This window comes from Molothrus ater, chromosome 5 (genome assembly GCF_012460135.2).
Source record: "Molothrus ater isolate BHLD 08-10-18 breed brown headed cowbird chromosome 5, BPBGC_Mater_1.1, whole genome shotgun sequence".
NCBI classification, from domain to species: Eukaryota; Metazoa; Chordata; class Aves; order Passeriformes; family Icteridae; genus Molothrus; species Molothrus ater.
The window spans coordinates 54,923,623-54,946,293 of record NC_050482.2 but is presented as its reverse complement, the minus strand read 5'-3'; the positions used below and the strand labels follow the sequence as shown (position 1 = coordinate 54,946,293).

Here is a 22,671-nt window from a genome sequence, read left to right as displayed (position 1 = left end):
ATTAATCAGCCCTGGTTGAGCCAAAGTAGGTCCAGGTTGACTTGAAAAGTTAATGGATCTTCAAACTGTTTCAAGAAAAGACTTAAATGGAGTTTCAGTGCTGCAAGGAAACACGAAACCCAGGCCTCTTTGGTGTGGCTTTGGGTTTGTTACAAACATCTTGCATAGCTTGAAAACTGCTTTTGATGATTGGCCTAACTTCCCTTTCCTCAGCTTAATCCCAGTTTTCCTGATTGCACTCCTTGCCCCACCCTAAAGCAAATGCTCCCTTTCCCCAATGCTTACACTTTCCAGATCTTTGCCTTGGGTTTTCTGTCATGCCCTTTCTGCAAGCTCAAGGCAAATGCTTGCAACTTCAAGGCACTTTCCTCAAAGGTCAGTTCTACAACCCTTTCAGTCATTTTTGCTTCTCCTTCCTGATTTTCTTTTTGTATGACAATACCTTCCATCTTTCAAGCAGCTTTCCCAGTTTTACTGCTTTCCTACAAGAAGCAGCAATTCCTTTCCAGCTCGGCAATGAAATGCCCCAGTATTTTCATTTATTAAATACTGTGCTTTTCCAAAGTTTTAGATCATTCCTGGGTCTGATCAGGCATTGCTCCTTTCTAAGGGTTTGGTTTTTTTTGCTTCCATACATCACTGCTCAACATTAATATTTCCCCAGCACATGAGCTTTTAATTTCTACTTCAGGTTTCATTTTGCAATTTTCTGACAATGTTTTATTTCTCCATCTCCCCAGCAGAGATTGTATTCCTCTTCGCTCACTGCTGTTTGCATCACCTCCAAATTCAGCTGTAAATTTAATTTGCTTGCTGCTTAGCTCTACTGCTATTAACAAATAGTAATGAAAAGATTAACTAACACACAGTTTATCAGCTTAAATCATCCATAATATTTTAATTCTGGAGTTTTCTATTCTTTTGTTTGCAAATTGCTTCTGAAGGAAAAAAAAATGAAAGTGCAAAGACCTGGGCAAATCTTCTTTTTGTAGAATAAGCACAGGTCCAGGTCAAGTCAAGCTATTTATTCAGCTATGGACATGACTTTTAGATTTCTTTGTATTTTGGGCAGTTTTCAGAGTTACACAGTGAATAATATGAAGAAATATTTCCACTATTATTGAAATTTTTTACCCCACTACAGCTTTATCTCTACGATGGTACTGTTTTTATTTCCCTGTAATTCATGCTTTTCTTTGATAGATAAAACAACAACATTACAGGTGGCCTTTGAAACATTACCTGTGTCCTTCCCAGATCCAGCCCGTGTAACACAAAAACCCCAACCTCTCTGACCTCACAAATATCAGCTGATTTCTGTGTATTCCAGTTTCTGCTCTTTTAAAAAGGGAACAATGGCAGTACTCCTACATTGTCAGTAATAACCAAGAGAAACATGTAGGGATTGCTCCAATATCAGTGATGTGAGAATCACAGAATGGCCTAGGCTGGAAGAGACCATAAAGGTCGCTTTGTCCCACTCCCTGCCAAGTGAAGGGAGACCTTCCACTATCCCAGGTTGCTACAAGCCCCATCCAGCATGGCCTGCAACACTGCCAGGGATGGGGCAGCCACAGCTTCTCTGGGCAACCTGTGCCTGGGCCTCAGCACCCTCACAGGGAACAGTTTCTTCCTGGTATCCAATCTAAACCTGCTGTCAGTGTGTAGCCATTGCCCGTTGTCCTGTCACGCCAGGCCCTTGTCAAGAGTCTCTCTCCATCTTTCCTGTAAGTTCGCTTCCAGTACTGTAAGGCCACAATGAGGTCACCTCAAAACATTTTATTTTCCAGGCTGAACAATCCCAATTCTTCCCGCCTTTGCTCTCTCAGTAGGGGAAAATCAGCCAGCTCTTTGACGGAGAACCCAAAGGATGTCAGGATATATACCCTACAGTAATGAAATACCACAATCATTCCATAGATCTCCTTTCTTTGCAGATACAAAACGTAACAAACAGACATTTAGACTTGACAAAACTCTTCCAACACACCAGGGAAATTGGGATCCCAGCCTTCAAACCCCTCATTCTGACCTCCTCAATACACAGATTAATCAGTCTGCTGCTTAATGCAAAATGATACCACAGCAGTGGGGCATAGACAGACAGGTGTAAACATGTAAATATGTCACAGAAGTGTCAGTGAGGGATGGAACTGGAATGGAAAAGGACCTTGTTGTGACTGAGAAAAGGCTGCCTACTCCTATATCTGATTATAGACCTGGGGATGTAGCTGGGATGGGTGATATCATACAGGACATTATTAATAGTGCAGTCTCCCAGTGGCATTGTGAGAGGATGCTGAGGGCTGCCAAATGCCTCCAGGGAGCTCTCACATGCCCTGGTGTAGGTGGCAGGGGAGGGAAGTGCAGGTCCAAAACCTGACAAGAATTAACTGTGCACAAGGTGTGAGAAGTAGCAGCTGTTCCAAAGAGTGAGGTAAGCACAGAGGAACTGCTCCTGACCTTTCTCTTGTAATCAGGCAGGTATGTGTCCAGCAGCCTCCTCTTGATTTCCAAAAAAATACAGATATTTCTGTGGAAGGATCAAATGTAGACACACACCTGCCATTGCAATCACCTGTGTGACTCTACAGAGCTCATCTGACAGTGCAGAACAGAGACTGCTCCTTGCAGCAGAGGTGTTATCACAGAACTGGCCCTCAGGAAGATGTCACCAGTTGGGAAAGCTTTCCCCAGTGACCAGTAGGGTCATGGCCACCCCCACAGTGTCATGGGTTGGCTCAAAATGCAGAGGAGTTTTATGTGCTTGGGTGAGCAGATGTCCTGCTATGCTTTGCTCAGCCAGTCATTTGAAAAAGGAATGTCAGTGACTCTGTGGGCTGACCTCCATTTCCATAAGAAATTAAATATACACCTTTCACTGGAGGTTACTGGGGCTCAGTGCTCAGATGTGTCTTCTCTTTTATAAATGGCCTTGAGTAAATTAATTAATACATCTCTGAGCTGCTGCAGAGATGAAGAAACCTTGGTGGGCTTCCCCTCAGATTTGTAGCTGCAATCCCCTGCCAGTGTGCCAGAGAAATGCATTCGTTTCCAATCCCCTCACTCTAACTTCCAGTTTGGTTGCCCCCCAGGATGGGAGGGTTAACACTTTGGGCTGCCATCACTTGGTTTTGTCTCTGAATTCTTCAGCTTCTCAGAGGGCCTGGCTCTTGTGAAAGCTTTAGTTTCAATCTGTCTCTGTTGAAATTTCCATATCCTCAGAAGCAAAAGCATTCAGGAGGGTGTCTGCAGGGACATTCAGCACTCTCCAGCAACCTACCTTCATAAATCCATCTTGTACAAACAGTTGATTACTATTCTGAAATACAGTGCAAATTTTCAGACACAGTTATGTCACATTCCCACCTTCTTGAACATTCAGAATTCTTTTCTTGCTCTGTATCTTACCCATGTCCCCCAAAGCACAGAGGAAGAGGGCTGCATTTCTTCCCAACATAGTTATTAGGAAGAGGGAATGAACAGGACAATCCATGACTTGGGAGGTTGTGGAAGCAGTGTTCAACAAACAGTGACAATAATCATGCTTTCCTCTTTGGTAAAAGCTTGGAAAAGCTGTCAGGCACCACAAAGGATTATTAGTTGCTTGGTCTGAAGAGCTGAAGCTGCTCCTAAATTTTTAAGGAAGTGCCAAACACTTCAAGCTGGCTTACATAAATCATGTGGGGTATTACCATTCTGAATGTAAAACTCACCAGTCACTTTTCCTTCTATTCCACCTCCTCTTAGCAATGACTTACAAGTAAATACTTGGGCAGTCTCTCACAGTACTAGGATTTCATGCTTTCTGCAGAACTTTTTAAATGATGTCTCGCTCTTCCCCTGTGTGGAATGTTCAGAAACTGACCAGAATAAATCACCACAAACAAAACTGAACAAAATTTTTCACTGCTACATAAAGTGGTGAGTCTGAAAAGAGCAGCAAATGGTTTGCCAGAGTTTATTAGGGATTGAATTTATCAATGGAAGGAAGAGGTAAGTTTATTAACTTCTCCTTAAATGCAGACCTTGAGCCACCTAGCTCAGACAGAATGAATAGCCTGCTAAAACTGCAGTGATAGGCAGGAATACAAACAAAAAAAAATAGAGTAAAGCCACAGCTGGGAGACCAATCAGATTTGCAATGCACGAGCTTTTGTTTTCTGTGTTCTTTGCTTTTCCTCTCTGAGCCACAAATGTCAGCAGTCTCCAAGTCAAATTTGCTTAGTGCAAACCGGCCACAAACACAGCCAAAATGAACTTTTGTTAGGAATTTACATGTGGAAAATTCCAAGAAGAACCATGAAGAACAACAAAAGTATCTCACTAGCATCACCTAACCAAGGAAAATAATTTCACTTGGGCAAAATCTTTCCACTTGTAATGAACAATCTAACAATCTGAATTGAAAAACAAAACAAAACAAAACAAAAAAATCCCAATGAAAGAGCAGAAAAGGTCACATGAAGGATTTAATTCTTGGGAGATTTTTAGACCATTCTCCAAAAGGCCAGAGAAAGAGCTGCTTGTGATGAAGTAGCTTCTGCTGAGGTTCACAGAATCCTAGGCCCTCCAGGAACCTGGAATTTGAGTCAGTATTCCCTCAGACAGGACACATATGCCGAAATCATGCCCCCAAGTCTGAGTCCCCTCTATAGATAATTTACTCACTGGTCTGCACTGAGAAAGCATTTGTTCTGCTTTGTGATTTGCATTGTGGAATTTCTGGAGGCATGGCCAGAAACACCAGAATTATTTGCTTTGAAAATATGAAAAGATAGACATTTTAATGTTTTACATTTTTCTCTCCTTTTTACAGATTTAACAACACACATGCCAAATAAATCTCAAATTATCTGCAGTTCAGACAGGCACAACGTTCCATTTTGGGCAAAGAGCCATTCATCAAATGCAATACTCCCCAGACCTGCAAACAAATATACTTTTAATGTGTCTTATAACCACATTACAGACAAGGCCATAAACCAGCTGGAGTTTTCCAATAACACTCATTTCTCCTATCTAAAATAGTGCTGTAGACATACTCTGAGGTGCTGGACTTCATCGACAGCCTGACAATTTTTAGTCATGGACTGGAACTTCTGAACAGCACTTATGAACCTGCTAGGTTGGAGGAACTCCCTGAAAATTGTAATCTCACCAATCCTTGTGGTTTTTTCAAAGTTTTGCACCCAGAAAAATATAAATATTTGTTCTAAAACCTTTTTACTTTTGCAGCAAATAATCTGCAAAATAAATCAAACTACAAGTTGAATTTCAAAGTTAGCATCTTTCCCACCAAATCCGTAATACGTTTCACATGAAGTTCAGGAAAACACTTTTCAACATTTTTCCCATTAATGAGGTTCCTCCACGGAGAAGAAAACCAGCTCATTTTAGCTTCTCCGGCTCTCAGGTCCCCAGCCCTTCCTTTCTGTGTGCAGCATGACATTGAGGAAAGCCTGCAGGAACTCCAGCCTTATTTTTCCCCCCTCATCACACTCCAACTTGTGTGTTTTGCTAGTGCCACTTAATTTTGAGACTGAGCAGAGCAGGGATTGCATGCAGCTGCATGTTGGCATGAATAATGCTTCTGGCTTTTGGGCTGAGCCATATCAGAGCTTTGCTTACCATGCTGTGGGCTCGTGTGTCATCCCATGTGTGGATTCTGGATGCTGCAAGAAATCTGCTCAATGACATCTGTTTAATAATATTTTTACTGTTTTTAAAAGAAAATCCTATGCTGAGGGAAGGCAAAATTGCACAGCAGTTGCACAGACAAAAAGGTCTGGGCTCTGAGATCCATCTACATTAAGTTAGTATTTATTCAGGTATGACAGTAATTGTATGGTAACTGAACATCTTCGATTTTTTCCCCCCTCAAAAGCAAAACGTTACTGCAGGCTAACAGTCTAGATTTAGGTGAACTCACACTGTGACAAACTGAGAATGGAGAAAACACATTTCTTGTCCATAAAAGGACAGCTCACACATCCACAGAGGGTAGCTCTGATATTGCTGCTGTTCCAAACTGTAAAGTGGAGACTCAATCTTGCAAAAAAGAGTTTTGTTTACAGTGGATAGAAGGTTCTTCAGCTAAAGATTTTTTTTCTTCTTTTTTTCCTTTGCCTTCTGAAACAGAAAATGGCTCACCCGCTTAAGCAGAAAATGGTGATTTTTTTTTTTTTTAATTGGAAAATTTTCTGTTCAGGAGGGAGGGGAATCCTTCCCCTTATCTCAGCACTGGTGAGGCACATCTGGAGTGCTGTGTTCTGTTCTGAGCTCCTTAGTACAGGAGCAAATCCATGAAAATTATTAAGGATTAGGACAACTGTACCAAGAGGAGAGGCTGACAGAGCTGGGGCTGTTCATGCTGCAGAAGAGAAGTTCCAGGGGGATTTTATTGAAGTGCAGAAATACCTCACAGGAGGGATTAAAAAAGATGGAGCCAGGCTCTACTCAGGCATGTCCATGATAGGACAGAAGACAATGGGAAAAAAATGAAATATAGGAAACACTGCTGATACATGAAATGTATTTTTTGTTAAGTTTAAGGGTGGTGAAACACTGGAATGGCTTGTCTAGAGGTTGTGGAGTCTCCATCCATAGAGATATTCCAGACCTGAGTAGGCAGAGCTCTCCGCAAGCTGCCCTAGCTGATACTCCTGTGAGCAGTGAGATTGGCCTACATGATGTCCTGAGGATCCTCCCAACTCCAACTGTCCCACGGTCTGTGACTCATGCCTTTATCCCAGAATGCCAGAGGTCTCTGACACATGGTGGATGTGTTTGCAGAGCAGGAAAATCAAATTCAAGGCTTTCCTGAGTAATTCGAAGGAGTATTACAGTCAGGGTTTATCACAGACTATGAGGGTGCTCTAAGAGGAGTTTTGTATTTTCTCCTTCAATCCACTACTTGTGCAGCAAATTTATAAACAGGTATGATCTTTAGTGAATGGTTCACATCCATGACTTAGGATTTTACATTGAAAATTGATTTAATTTAAATATTAATGATAATACCAAATACAGAGGTGTCCAAATATACAAGGAAAAAAAAAAATCTGTCCTCCCTGGACAGTTGCCCCTGGCTCTCAGCTACACAAACAAGACCACAGAAAGGCTTAAAAAAGAAGTGACAAATGAACTTCTAGAATATGGACAGAAGGTAGAATTAGAAGGAGACCACAGGAAGCCATATAGAGCAGCGCATGGCAAAGTACCAAGAAGCAGCACACTTTTAGAAATGGTTTTCAAAATACTGAATCATTGAACAAGATTTTTGAGTTTTAGGAGATGGTGGGGAGAGGGATGTCCTCAATCTGTCCTTGAATATTTCTAATTGATGTCAGTTTTGTTTCACCTTATATAAATGCAACTTCTTTAAAAACCACCAAAAAAAAAGATCACCAGTCCTGAAAACAAAATAGGAGTTGGGTCACTGGGTCTTTCTGAATTCCCCACTTGTATTATAGAGGCCTAATAACCACTTTCTGATTCGACTGCATCATTTTCCTTCAGGAACCCTTTCCCTTACTAGAGAAAGAAAGAAAACAACAGCATTATTGAAACACAGGATTTATTTCCTTCTTATGGTAACATTCAACAGAAGCCACTTAATAAATATGAATTAGATGGGTCTGAGCGATCTCAGCACACAAAACCTGACAACAGTTAACAAAGTCAGAACTTTTTCATTTTACATAGTGAGACAGTTTTCTACTGTGCATGATCCTGCAAGTTTGAAACTAAACTTCTCTGTGGAATAACCTCTGTGGAAGTAACTTGGCCTCTCTCTGCTGCCAAGCCCAGGCCATGCTATCCCAAGAACTACCTACCTCTGCAGAGAAAGGGCTTAACTGATATATATGCCACTATGCATGGAAAGGGGAAAAGCACGGCCTAAAATATAGATGAAATATTGAAAAAAAAATTCAGAAGAGAGTTCGCATTCATTGTAAAGTATAACAAATAGAATCTTCAAAGAAACACACAGCCTGTTTCCATACCTCTATATATGTCTCATATCTTAGTAACATAGATGTAACTAAAAAAATCCCAATTTTCATGTTTACAGCCTCTAGCAAATCTCCCTCTTGGACTGTTTTAACATTGACTCTCTGTTTCTTTGCAGATCTTACAGGTGAACAAGGTGATGTCCATCTTGTTTTATGTGATATTTCTCACTTACCTTCGTGGCATCCAGTCTTCCAACATGGATCAAAGGAGTTTGCCAGAAGATTCGATAAATTCTCTTATTATTAAACTCATTCAGGCAGACATTTTAAAAAACAAGCTTTCTAAGCAGATGGTAGACATTAAGGAAAACTATCAAAACACAGTGCAGAAAACAGACACTCAGCAAGACATAGACAGAGAGGAAAATGTGAAATCAGACTTCCAGCCAGTTTTCTCAGTGGATACAGATCTCTTGAGGCAGCAGAGACGCTACAATTCTCCCCGAGTCCTTCTGAGTGACAACACGCCGCTGGAGCCGCCGCCCCTGTACCTCATGGAGGATTACATCGGGAATTCCGTGGTGGTGAACAGAACCTCCCGGCGGAAGAGGTATGCAGAGCACAGGGGCCACCGGGGGGAATACTCCGTTTGTGACAGTGAAAGCTTGTGGGTCACGGACAAATCCTCCGCCATCGACATCAGGGGACACCAGGTGACTGTTCTGGGAGAAATTAAAACGGGCAACTCTCCAGTTAAACAATACTTTTATGAAACGAGGTGTAAAGAGGCCAAGCCTGTAAAAAATGGCTGCCGTGGCATTGATGACAAGCACTGGAACTCACAATGCAAGACATCCCAAACTTATGTCAGAGCACTGACTTCAGAAAACAACAAACTGGTGGGCTGGAGGTGGATACGGATAGACACCTCCTGTGTGTGTGCCTTGTCCAGGAAAATAGGAAGAACATAGATCTGCATCTCTTTGCTATATAAATTATTACTTTAAATTATATGATACGCATGTAGCATATAAATGTTTATATTGTTTTATATATATTATAAGTTGACCTTATTTATTAAACTTCAGCAAATCTACAGTATATAAGCTTTCTCTCTCAATAAAAAAGAGCAAAGGGTGTGTGCCTCTACTGTGGCCAACTCCGGGGTTTTTTAGACTATGTTTGTGACACTGCTTGGTGGCAGCATACCTTAACCTTCCTGTAAAATCTGTAAAATCAGTATTTTTCATTCAGTATTGTCAAACCAGTGACTGTCATTTAGTAAACTTGTTAAAAATCGGATCAATGCCAAGACTTGTGTACATATTTATATTCCCTGCTCTATACATTCATATTTAATTGGATCTGCAGTGTTGACTCCTCACCACCAAAAAAAAAATGGACCAAAATACACATTGCAGCCTGCAGATGATGTCAAATTTTCAGGCATCAGGTAGCCCTAAAATAAAGTTTCTGTGTGTTAGGCCAGTTTTGCCAGTGAAATGACCATTTTCCCTCTGATAGCAATTGAGAATGGCTGCTAATAATCCAGGAACATCCATTTGTGTTTAGGAAGCACATTTGTTTTGCAACTGTTTCTAATGCTGCCAGTGCATCATTGAAAAAATATGAAAATTCTGAAATATTTGTAGCCAAAACCTGCTGAAGTCAAGAACTGATCTAAATGGATCATTAATATAATACATAAAAGATGGTTTGTTGTGATCAGCCTCTTCCTCCTCACATGAATCAATTATCTTCTGCTTGCATTGTTGGATCATTCCTCTCTGAGTTTTTAAATTAGAAAAAAAGCTGGGAGTGTCTTAACCTTAAAAGAGTCATTGGCTTGCACATTGTAGTAAAGAAAGATGCAATATCCTGGCATGGATATCAAAGCCACAAGCCCGTACGAAGGTTTCCTTCTTCTCAGCGATCCATTCTCCATCTTTCACAGGGGGAAAATTGTGTTGAACTGCTTGAGAAACCTGGTACCTTTCACAGGAACGTGAAATGGATGGTGGCTAAAATCCATGAAGCCTATAGTTACACTGAAGCTCCCCAATTAAACATATGAGTTGTTGCTTAGGAGAGACAAATGTGCTAGCGTGTATTTACCTCAGAGTCTTCTGTGGATTGTGATGTAGCTCCACTGATGACAGGAATAATGACACTACTTGAAGAGATGTCCCATTACACGTTAGCTGTGCAATGCCCTGGTTGGGATCCCACTCCCAGGAAGCAAATGAGAGTTCATGTCTAGGAACAGAATTCAGATTGAGCCGCATGTTATCCATGTCCAGATAGATCTAACCCACAGCTAGGGCTGGGAAATACCAGCTATTCAGAAAGTTTTACCCTCATTTATTTTCTGAGGGGTTTACAGCTATAGCCTCTGCTGCCGTAGCGTGTTCAGCATCACAAATGGAAATGAGATCAGAGCCCTCAAACATGACGCTGCAGGATGCCTTTGCTCATGCAGCTTTCACCCCTTGAAACCAGCTTCAAACATGCAACAGGCCATGAAAGGCAGCAAACGGGTATCCCCTAATCCCTTACAGAGAGCGCTACACACCATAAAACCACCAGGGAGCTGGACAGGTTGCCTTGAGGCCAAGCAATGGAACAGTCCTGTCCTGGAAAGCCAGGTTAGAGCACGTGGGTATTTTCTTCAGGGGAGGCCAGAAGCAAAGCTTTTGAGAACCATCTCAATTCTCAGCATGAAGCCAGGGTATTTACCTCACAGGAAATATCATCACTTTCAGCACTAAATCCTAACTTTGCTTCAAGCAATAACCACTTCAGAGGTTCAATACCAAGGCAGTCATTAAAATGAGAGGATGTAATATAACAAGGAAGTCAGTATCTGATAGATCTGATTAGAATATTTCTCATTTCTTGGCAAAAATGTTAAAAAGAAAAAAACCCCAACCCCACAGAGCTTTTGCTACTTTTCCCAGTAGGAAAGTTTAAGTTTTTACTAACCATTTTGGCTTGGGGGAATAAGCATATTTTTCAGAGTTCTGCCACACTGGATTTTTTTGTAAATTAAAAGCTTGATTTTACACCCTGAGTTCCCAAATAAAGATCATTTGCAGATGCTGGGAGCAATTGAGAGCTTATATAGTTATGGATCACTAACTTTAGAGATCTCCTTGTTTCACTGTGCCACATAGGCCTATCTCCACGTGAGAAGAGGAGGTAAGGAGACCAATCCCATTAATCAGAAACTGCCTTGTTTGGCAGTGTGGATGTCACTTTTGTTTACATAAATCCATTTCTCCAGATTTTGCTACTGTAAATCCAGAGAAGATCTGTTGAAGACAGAGAAGAAAACATAGCTCTATAACAATATAGACAACATCAGAGTTGATTCTAATGCCTTTTTTTTTTATGCTCACTGAAAATCAAGGGAGGTTCATTCCTTAAGGGTTCAAAGAAAGCCATTTGTCATTTTCCACTGTAAATCCAGTAACAGGAACTGGTCTTTGACTCTTGACTTTAACAAGTATTTTACAAGCAGCCAGCAAAAATATCTCAGAGTAAATATGCCTGTCATCTGAAACACATGAGATGAGAACAGAATGTGGTGTGTACAGTTATTAGACTGGCTGCCCCTTTCCCATCCCAGGAAAACAATGAGTGGAAGTGTTACCCTCTGGATCTGATCCAGCTTCCACTAAAGTCAATGGGGAAAAAAAAAAAAAATCTCACCTTCTCTGGTGTAATCTGGATCAGGCCCCAACTGAAGAAAAACCTGAAGATCTCGACCAGAGAGCAAAGCAATCCCATACATCAGTAACACTTTCCTGTAAATCCTGTGTATGCATAAGGTGCTGTATAATTTTGTAACGAGTTTGTAAACAAAGGCTGTAATAAATTTGTTAAGGTCTAATTCTCTTTTCACTGTAGCCAGGGACGGTTTTATTGCCGACTTTGGTCATGGCACAATGAATTCAAAATTCATATCCAACTTTTTTTTTGTTTGTGTTAAGTAATTAAACAAAATATTCAGCTCTCAACGCCAGTTTAATTTAAGGATTCTAAAAATCACTTCCATTAGGCAGCTCAGATGCTCTGTCAATATTGTTTTGCCAATAGATCATTATAAACACACATTATATTTAGATTTTCTCCCAAATGACCAAATGCTATTCTGAAATTGCCTGTCTGTGTCAAAATGTATTTTCTCTGCTTTTTCCCACTAGTTTTTTTCCAGTCCATTTAGTAACAGCAAAAAATGCTCCACTGAGGTTTTGGAAAACCATCTGCATTTATTTTATCACCTTTGAACATGTGTTCAGGAATGAAGTCTGTGCAGAGAGTTTACTGCTACCAAGAGATTTGTGCGGCTGCACCAGGAAGAAACTTTGACTGGACTTTACAGAGTGTGTGCTCAAAACCACTCTGCTCATACTCTGTTATTTCAATTCTTTAGCAACCCGAGGCTTTTGCATTGTGTATCTGCAGACAATACTAAACAGGAAACAAGCCTGATTGGGAGTTTCAAAATTAAAAATTTCATGATAATGACCGGCTATCTCTGACCTCTTGGCAAATGCAAACGTTTGCGCAGTGAAGTCAAGCACAGGAACATTTGTTTCATTTAATAGAAACATTGTGGCAAAAGCAATGGGATTCTGTGCTCTCCGTGCTTGCTAACCATGTGTAGTTCATCATGGATATGGGCAGGAGGAGGAAGAGGAGGAAGAGGAGTAGAATCAGATAAAAAGCACTAGAGCTTGTAAGAAGTTAAAAGGCTGTACTCCAGCTTGGAGCATTTTAAAGTGTGGAGGGGTTGTTCTCTGAAATGCTTTGTCTGTATTTTGTTACAGCAGATGGCAGAATGACGAAGCAAGCACAGATGTGGTGTAAAAAAACCAAGCAATATGAGGATAACAAAAAACTTTCCCGGGAAAGTTGGCCACTTGCTACCACTGTGGGTCCCTGCAGTTCTGGGCAGGTGACTGCAGAGTCCAGCAACGACATCCCTAATTTAATGGTTTGGCTAATCTCTAACGGGGGGGGGTGGGGGGGTGGGGAGGAGTCTTTTTTTCCTGCAGCACATTACATTCATGAGCTGGATCGTTTTCTTTCCTTTCCTTTTTTTTCTTGTCCCTTTGAGTTTTTTGTTTGTTTGTTTGTTTTTTTGTTATGGTAATCTCTAGCTGCTTTGGCACCTCTGATGAACAATGAGTGGTAATGCTTTGCATGAATGTCCCCAAATATAGATTTCTCCTTTGTTTTAGAACTGAGCTTTGAAGCCAGTGGCGCCTGAAAGCCATATTTTCATCACGGAACTGGCCTTTTGATGTCATGACCTCATGTTCCCGGACATTTTGATCACAGGGTTCTATTTTGGAGCTCTTATCCACACAATAGATGAGATCATGACCAGGCTGATTGAGAAGTGGCTGTGTACATGACAACAAAGAGAGAACGAGGCAGCCCTGTGCCATCTTTGCATCCACCTTCACACATCTCCTGTTCTGATTTCAGTCTTGAGTTGCATGATCAAGGGCTGGTGATCAAGGTTTGCTTTCTGCATCTCCAAGGGTTCAGATGCCCAGAATATCCTATAATGCTTAAGTTTGGGAGTGACGCTAAAGATGATCTCATTCCAACACCTCTGCCATGGGCAGGGACACGTTCCACTAGACCAGGTTTCTCAGAGCCACATCCAGCCTATACTTGAGCACTTCCAGGGATGATCTTTTGCAAGAGGACAATTTCTCAGTTCACATAAACATGTCTTGTGTGAATCTGGGCATACCTTCTGTAAAAGGCTGCCATGGTTGCAGCGTTGGCCCTCTCCAAAACACAGTGCATTGTCACTTTTCACCTGTGTCACAGGGAGCAGATGGAGTCATTGACAGACCAGTCATTGACAGACCAGCTCCTCCCTCCATCCAGGGGAGACTGCTCAGGAGGCAGGTTACATGGTTCTTTTCTCTAAACAAAAATATTCCTATGGAGGGTGTGAGGAAAGCAAAGGAAGTGTTGAAACATGCAGGGAGTCAGAGCTGTTGGGTGGCAAACATCTTGCAGAGATTTTGGAAAGCGAGGGAGAATTCAGCTGTTCAACTGTAACATCAGATGAAAGGCTCTTTCCTGCTATGATAAGGGTTAAATAAATACCATTAGATAATCTGTAGCGGTAATTCAAAAGCAAAATAACCTTTATTAATTGGGGTTAATCCCTCTGTGTTGATGAGGAGTTAACCACACTCGCTGTGCACAAATGATGAATCCTTGCTCTCAGTTACCCTGTGGTAGCCCCTGTTTTCAGCACTCAGGACTATGAAGCCGTTAAGTGATGGCCAAATTTGGCTCAGAAAATACTAAATCCACATTGAATGCATGAGGGGGAGCCCACGTTGGAAGCATTATCACCACACAAAACAAGCACAGTTTTTAACATGAGTTCATAAAAATTTCTCATTACTTTGTCCAGTTCCAGGGATTTAGGTTTTAAAATAAATTTTGAACTGTCTGGTATGAGCAGTACACATATCTTTAGCAGCAATTTACAAAAGAAAAGAACTCTGTAAATGGAAGTATGCAGCGAAATACTGCGTCCAGCACTGCAAATAACCTCTGTCTTATTTATGTTCTCAGTGTCTCAGAGAGGAATTTAATACAAATCTTGGTTTTGTTTTACTCACCACACTTTGTAAAATAATCACCTCAACTTACTGCTTGTAGAGGTTTGTGGTGTGCAATCTTTGTGGATAATGAAGCAGAAACATGGCTGTAAAGCTGCTGAGCAATGTAAGAGTTTCAAGTCCCACGTTTGCACAGCAGACAGTAAAAACAAACATGTGAAAATAACAGAATTGGTTTCTCCGGCTAAGAGAGATTAAATATGTTTTAAAATATCAAATGATAGCTTTTTTCAAGTTATTACAAATATTTCAAGTCAGATTTGTATGTGACACAACCCACTGCTCACATGGAGCATAATTTTTATAATCTTTCTTATTGCACAAATCTACTCAATGTGATTCCCATTAAGTTCAGAAAACAGAAATTTGTTCATTTCCACACTGCTGACAGAGCATTCAGAATATCCGTAATAGATGAGCCAAATCTCAGGTCAGAGCATAATCCCTGAATTTATGTCCTAAGGATAAAACTACAGGAAGGAAATTTTTTTTCTGCGGAGAGTGAGAGTTCAGCTGCCACATTCACAGTGTCTATGCCATGCTATCACATGTTTGAAGATGTTAGGAGGAAGAATCTGGTCAGCTGGAGAGTTGATGGAAAGAAGTGGGAGATGGATGGGGCAATAATTATTACATGACCTCCTTGAAAACTACATCCCACAAACATATAAAATGCAGCCCTCAGGATCCTTCTGATCCTGGGATCTGACTCAGAGGCATTTATTCCTTAGGTCAATAATCCTGGATTCCTGAGACTTGGCGTCAGGACATCATACTTGTCCTAGGCGGGGGTAAAGGTGAAAAAAATCCCTTCTCCCACCATAATCAGATAACAGCAATTATGCAAGAGGGCATTCTCATGGGAACAGTTTTGTCTCAAAATCCCATGGCTTTTTTTAATTTTTTTTTTCTGCAGAAATGGAAGATATGGGTTTCTGAGAAAGGGCCTTCTGCCTGTAGTTTTCTCAGAGGGATATGAGGGCACTGGAGAATAGAACTTAGGGAGAAAGAAGAAAATTCTCATTGAGCAGAGTTTTTCAGTGATCTATTTTCCCTTCACTACAAAATTATGTGGTGAAGTTTCCTGACAGAGAGCCTGATGCAGGGAGAATTTGCATGTGAGTGACAATGAAAAGCACCTCAGTACAGAACCTGGTTTGAAGAGAGGAGCTCAGAAATCCCTGTGGCTCCTTCCTCTCTTTTCCTGAATGCCCAGGGAGATTCGAGGGTGTCAGTGGCACAAAAACGGAGAGCAGTGACAGAATAGCTGCAGAACACACTTCTCCATTCACAACAGTCAGGCAAAGGCAGCTTAAGGACAACTCGATCATTACAGAGGCTGATCCAGGGCATGCCCTTCACCTCCCTCCATGGGATCTCAAGGAGAAGGATCCATAATGCCATTTCATAAACCAACTTTAAGAAATATCAAGCCAGTGCTGCAATGGTCTGGACTTGGTCCACACAAAATGAAAGGCAAAATCTGGTGGGATTTTTTAGCAGTAATTGCTGTTGAACAGTATATTGGAATTCAGAATGTACAGGAAAAATTATATGAATAGTGAAAAGAATCTAAGTCACATAAAGAACTAATAAATACTCAGCTTTATTCTGATCTCATGCAGGTTTAATGTCTGACTTCAGTGGGATCAGTCCCAGTTTTTACTGATACAATAAAGCTTGGAATTACATCTGTGACATTTGAAAGCAGGTGGTGGGCTCTGTGAGAGATCAGACTCTCAATTTCTGTGTGCCATGTTGCTGCTGCCCCATGAAATTCGGGGATGGATGCCAATGGAATTAGTTAATGGGATAGATTATAGGACCTACACTTCCATGCTTTAAATTACCTCTGCCCTGCTCAGAGCGATATTGTTGACAGCTCTCAGACTGACTCAATGCTGCTCACTAGGCACCCTAGGGGTTTTTCATGCCACCAGCTAAGCAATCTTTCCTGAGAACCACAATGCAGAGAATTCAACATCAACTCTGATTCTTGCTTCAGATGGAACTTCAGTGGTCTGGTTTTGTCTGAACAAATGATAAGAAATCAAAGTTAGATGTGCAGGTACTGGCATTCAGAATTAAATTCTGAAATCTGTAACTACTGCCAGCACAAGAATGATGCGAGATGAAGGTAGAATGTACACTCTGAAGGCTCAGTGAAGATGCTCTTGTTCAGAAACAAAATTGTTTTAGGCAACAGCAGTATATTTGGAGCAAAGACAAAGATCCTAGTTCTGTTGAACAGTGATGCCCAAGTGAGTTTCTTTTTAGTTCACCAGAGACATCATGGTTTTGGCTTTCCCAGGCATTTTTCAGTAGGTATTACTGAGCATAATTAGCATGATAAAATTTGCTACATTAGAAACATTCCAGAACTACAACCTGAAATAAACTGAAATGGTTGATCATGGTTAAGCATCATGTCCTGAATTTTGATGCCTCTACCAGCCTTCAAAAATGGCTCAGTTTGCAAATACAGCTTGACTTCATGGCTAGGAAAATTTCCTTGAGATTTTTCTCTTCATACGCTTTTCCATAAAATCTTCATAAATACCAGAGATTTTACAGTTTCTAAATGTAATCTGAAGTGTCCACTTCTGTCAGCCCTGAGGTCATCCATTCTCTCATGAAGTGTTTACTAAATATTCCATTGCCCCAAGCAATGGTTTGCTCAGTGGGAACAGTGCAGGCTCCATGAGTGAATAGCTACAGTTTAGGAGGTGTGAATACAAACAATAACACAAAAGCTGATATAAAGAAATTCACTGGAAAGCCAAAACTAGAGCTTAAAAAAACCCCAACTTTAGCAGAGAAAAGAAGAAAATGAGGAAAAACGAAATCCAGAAGTTTGCAAACTTAGGGAAAAAAATAAGCTGACCTTTGATAATAGCAATAATTGGGGTTTTTTTCTCCTAGAAGGTTCACCCCCCTCTGCCTTGCAAAATCCATTCATTTCCCAACAAAATAAAATATAACAGCTTCAGCTGAAATTCTGCGGTCAGGGAGATTTTTGTGCTTAAAGCTCTTAGTGGGTCTCTGCTAATAGTGTCTGTAGGAGTGGTTTATAGATTCATTCTCAAAAAAAAACCAAAAAAAAACATCCCATAACCACAATCAGGATTTACTGAGAGACAGTTCCATAGCTTGGTCTGCATTAAAGTGGATTTAATTCACTCTAATTGCTTGTGTAAGTCTTGATCCAAAATAACCCATAATAAGTTCATGTCCAGTTTTAAAGGAAAAAGAGTTGTCAAGAAGTTGGTAAGATTAACCCCATGCTTAAAACTGAGCCCATGCTCAAATGTTTTTAGGGATCAGGGTAATAATAAGATTCATTAGTGATTTTATTCCTGGAACTTATAGTTGTTGACTAAGAAAACCCCAAATGGAACAATAATATGATCAAGCCCCTTAGTTCCCATCCTGCAAATTTTGCTTTAAACTCCCAGAAGAAGAAGTACAAAAGATAATCTGTTAGCATTTAAGGCTTGATCCAAAAACCATGGAAATTTGCAAAAAACTTCAAAAAACTTCTAGTGGGTCCTGAGTTATGTGCTTGATAATTGAACCATGGTCAATAAAACAACATGGATTTATAGGACAATGAAAAGAACACACCAAAAAAACTGATCATTCATTGTTTTTAGAAATCAAAGCACAAAAATTAGCAGCAAAGTGTTTGGCAGCACTTCACAAATTCTTCCTTGAAAAAGTCATTCCAATTGCTTGCACGGGGTACTGGGGAAAGGGAAGTCCGTTACATGCAGAGATAACTGGGAATGCCAGGGGGAAAAGTCTGGATAACTGTGGGAACAGCTAGGGTGAAGTTATCAAGGCCAATTCAGTGACTGATGTGCTCACATCAATGTCTGAAGGCAAATTGAACACTTCCCTCCAAGTGAGGGGTTTGACAGCAGCACTTTCTAAAAGATGCTGAGGAAACAGAAAATCTTTTAGCTAATGATCTCCTTGTCTTGTATCTCTTATTCCAATACCTGCTTGAAGGCTGCTACAACTGCAGGTGAATTTATCCCTCCTACCATCCATATACCCCATCAAGCAAGTTGCTACAATAAAGTCCTACGCTTTTCCAAGTCCTTGTTAGACGGCTCCAAAAATTTATGGGAAATTTCGAGCAAACACACAGATTTAAATGCAGTTTAATGTCATCCTTAATGTCAGGGTAGGTGAGATCCTTCACTGTGGAGGTCCAGAGGTGTTAAAAGAAAAGAACCAGTATCTGTCACTGCAGCTGGCAAACTGCTGTCAGGACAGCACTAACACTTGCCTTCACATCTCTCTTCCCTCCCAGCTAACTTCTTGTTCTGTTCTTATTAGTTCTCCAGATGAATTTATTAGTCTGTCAATCAAATGTGGAGGACTCTAAGGAAAGGTGGCCAAAACCAGACTGTGAGATGAATTTTTTGGCCAGCTGGAAACAGCTTGGATGCTGCGGGATGGGCACCCCTGTCTTAGGGAGTGGTGAATTCCATCAAAGACTTAAAAAGAAGGACAAATAAGGATATACACTCATTTTCTGTCAGGATCACAATCTTATTTGCAGACCACTTTGTCTGCCTCCTGATCCAACATGCACTGACAGGCTAAAAGTAGGAAATACCTATGAGGAGAAAGGGGGTTGGGCTGAATGAGAGGGATTTTTGGGACTGATGGAGTGAAGTGCCCAGAAAACATGAGTCTAGTGCTTAATGGAATTAATTTTCCCTTAAAATAGTAAAAAATAGAATTTCTCATCACAGGTAAATATACATTTATATAGTTATAGATTCCCTTTTACCTCATGTGAGTTTTAATTTGTTGGGTTTTTTTAATGGACCTACTCTGTAATTCCAGAAGCCTCCAGTGGGCTGGAAGACTTGTTCCTAGCATGGGTTACCTACAAATCGCAGCATTTCAAATTAAGATATTCTGTAAAGGGGAAGTCCCAGGTGCTTTCAGCACAAGTGTGAGCTCTGAAAATGAAGTTAAAGCTGTCGACACTGACCAAAAATAAAAGAGCTCATAGGACAGAGATGGAAATCCCAGGATAAATGGCTTCAAATGAGGTAGAAGAGAGAGCAAGGGGGGTGGAAGAGACAACTCCTTTGGACATTTGGCAGTGGGGACAAAATGCCAATCCTCAAATGTGCAGTTTGCAATAGAGATGATGAATTGGGTGCAAGACAATGATCCATTGCTGGGCTGGGCAGGTGACAGGATCAACCAGCTCTGGAAGACTGACCGAGATTAAGTGTTAGCTGGTGCCAAGGAGCTGCAGGCCACCCACACAGATTAAGTGGGAAAGCGCTAACCAGTTCCTTAATCTGGGAACACAGAGCTGTAAAATAACAGCTGGACAGCAAGGCAGAACAAAGTTCTCCTCCATGGTTGAGGGAAAGGTGGTTGAATGGAAAGGCACCGTCTTCTTGATCAGTACAGGCCCTCAGCCAGGATGGCTACATGTGGAAAAAGGCAGGGCCACATTCCTCTGAGATGGCAGCACAGCTCTGTCCCACAGGCCAGGGCAGCAGTCTTCAAAGAAACAATGAAATATTAGACGTTTTAAAAGGATTTCCCACTATATTGATGTTGTTCCTATAACACAAGCCAAGGAGTAGGAAGGCAGCACATCAAAACATCTTTGCATGCACTTGGGAACAGGCATCTCTTCTGCACCAGACAATGATTTCTACTGCCTGTAAAGGCAACATTTGGGCTGCAAGTACACAGAAAAATTTTCCTACAGCACCTGCGCCAAAAGCAGGCAGCTGAGAAAGCAGCCTCCATTGCTGATGGTGTTTGAAGGAATTCACAAAACCCAGGGGCATGTCAGATCCTGCAGGGATGAGCACTCCCATTCTGCCCCAGTGTCCAGCTGAACCATTTCCACTGCTCCAAGGACAAAACCTGGCCCCACCATTTAGGACTGCTGCAACTGTCCATGAGCCAGCAGTGCCCTGGGGACGAGAAGGTCAGTGGTGTCCGCGGGTATATTGGGAAGAGCATTGCCAGCAGCTCAGGGAGTGATCCTGCCCCTCCGCCCAGCCCTGTGAGGCACATCTGCAGTGCTGTGTCCAGCTCTGGGCTCCTCAGGACAGCAGGGACATGGAGCTTGTGGAGCAGGGCCAGCAGAGGCTGAAGAGATGATTTAGGGCCTGGAGCATCTCTGGCAGGGAAAGGCTGAGGGAGCTGGGCCTGTCCAGCCTGGAGAGGAGCCCCAGCTGAGAGGGGCCCTCAGCCCTGGGTGTCCCTGTCTGCAGGGAGGGCTCTGAGCAGGGCCCAGGCTCTGCTCCAGGGGCCCAGCAATGGCACCAGAAGAACAGGCAGGGGAGGCAGAACTTCTTCCCTGGGCAGTGACCAAGCACTGAAAAGATTATCCAGAGAGGGTGTGGAGTCTCCTCACTGGGGATATTCCAGACCCCTCTGGACACAATCCTGTGCCCTGTGCTGTGGGATGGCCCTGCTTGAGTAGGGAGGTGGGCCCAGCTGCCTTTCTGTGGTCCCTTCCAGCCTGAGCAATCCTGGGATTTTGAGCTTCTGTGTAGGTAGTGGCTGGCCCAAGGCAGTGCACAGACTGAAGTGTGCTACATTTCAGGATTGCAGAGCTCTCCTCCATGTCAGTTCAGAAGCATAACCCACACAAGGCAGGCACAATGTAGCCACAGCTGTTGCAAGGGGTTAAATGCTGCATCTGTCAGCAGCACCTCTCCTTGGGGATGAGCTCTGCAAACACTCAAACCACCACAGAAGAATCACAGGTCACAAGATCCAGGGTCAGGATCTGAAAACACTCAGCACTTCCCAAGCATCACATTTTGTAGTAGCACAGGACATAGGCAACTGATTCTGTCTGCATCCCTGCACTCTGCTTTCTGCCAGCTTGGCATTCTCCACCATTGCCCCTTTTAGATTTTTTTTTCCAGACTGTGGTACATGACAAATTAAGAACAGGAACAGCTTCTGCAGTTTTCTATCTTACAGTCTTAAAAGCTCTTCCTAAATCCCCTGCGAGGCTTGGAAGAGGCATAAAGCAGAAAATGACTGTCATCTTGCAGTGTAACTGGCTGCTTTATGATGTAATAGCCACTGCTCACATTTTTCCCCAGGATTAGCTGTTGGCATTCCAGAAGAAAAGGGTAGATTCCTGAGCTTACGTATGAATTTCCTGCAGGCTAACCACATTCATAGAGAAAGATTCTGTAGATCCCCCGCTGTTATATTTTTTTGTAGGCAAGCCTGTCAGCTCTTTCAATTAAAACTTTTGTTTTCTGATGGAAATCAGGCTTCCAAATTCACTTCCTTTTCTTGCAAATACTACTCTTTATTATTTCAAAGTTATTATTTCAGTATACTCATTATCACAGTATGATTACATATTACTCTCCAGGAACTAGTTTTAAACCATTCAGTGGCATCCAGATTTTTAGCTGACATAATATGGAATGTATCAAGGGTGTCAACATTCAGTGCTGCTGTTTAGTGACTCAGTGCATGACAGAGGTCTGAGAATTGATATTTGTTTGACATATCATATTTTCTTCACCTACGTGCTACCTTCAGCTAATACCTCTGCCTTATATTTTCAAATCCAAGACTACTGCAAAATGAATTTTATTTATGCAATAAACAGAGCACCTGTCTGGCACCTGTTTAAAGCATTTACCACTGACAGTGAAGCTGCCTGAGCTACAGAGAAAAACAAAAATACCCCTTCAGATTGCAAAAGAAAGAGCCTTCAGAAGTCTCCTTAATCAGTGTACTCTGGCAAAGTGCTGCATCCTGGAACAGACCCTGCTCTTCAGTAAAAAAGAACAGAGAATTTTTCAAAGCTATGGACATTCATACCACAAACAACGTGTTACAGCATTTTTACCATGATCAAACACAAAAGAAAAGACAGACTTACCTCTGGTGAGGCATTTTGTGAGCTGCAGAGGTAGAAAGAGAGGCATGTGGAAAACCAGGACAGGGACTAACCAGAACACGCACCCAACAGTCAGCACTTGCAAAATGGCTACGGGAAGACTGGAGCCGTTCAGCCCTGC

The 22,671-nt window shown here is 41.7% G+C and overlaps 1 protein-coding gene and 1 long non-coding RNA gene across 2 annotated transcripts in view; one reads left to right on the top strand and one right to left on the bottom strand.

Annotated features, from left to right (window-relative positions):
• NTF3 (neurotrophin 3) overlaps positions 1-9,288 on the top strand; it is a 47,673-nt gene extending 38,385 nt beyond the window's left edge. Inside the window, exon 2 of the mRNA XM_036404891.2 lies at positions 8,135-9,288. Coding sequence (XP_036260784.2) covers positions 8,135-8,929 — 795 coding nt within the window. The 3' untranslated portion in view covers positions 8,930-9,288. The remainder of the gene's footprint in view (positions 1-8,134) is intronic.
• LOC118700426 (uncharacterized) lies at positions 7,563-22,624 on the bottom strand. Its single transcript, XR_008508397.1, has 4 exons — positions 22,533-22,624; positions 10,074-10,214; positions 8,425-8,680; positions 7,563-8,300 (listed from the first exon to the last, which is right to left on the bottom strand). It is a non-coding gene; the product is annotated as an uncharacterized LOC118700426 (long non-coding RNA).
• Positions 22,625-22,671: the final 47 nt, after the last annotated feature.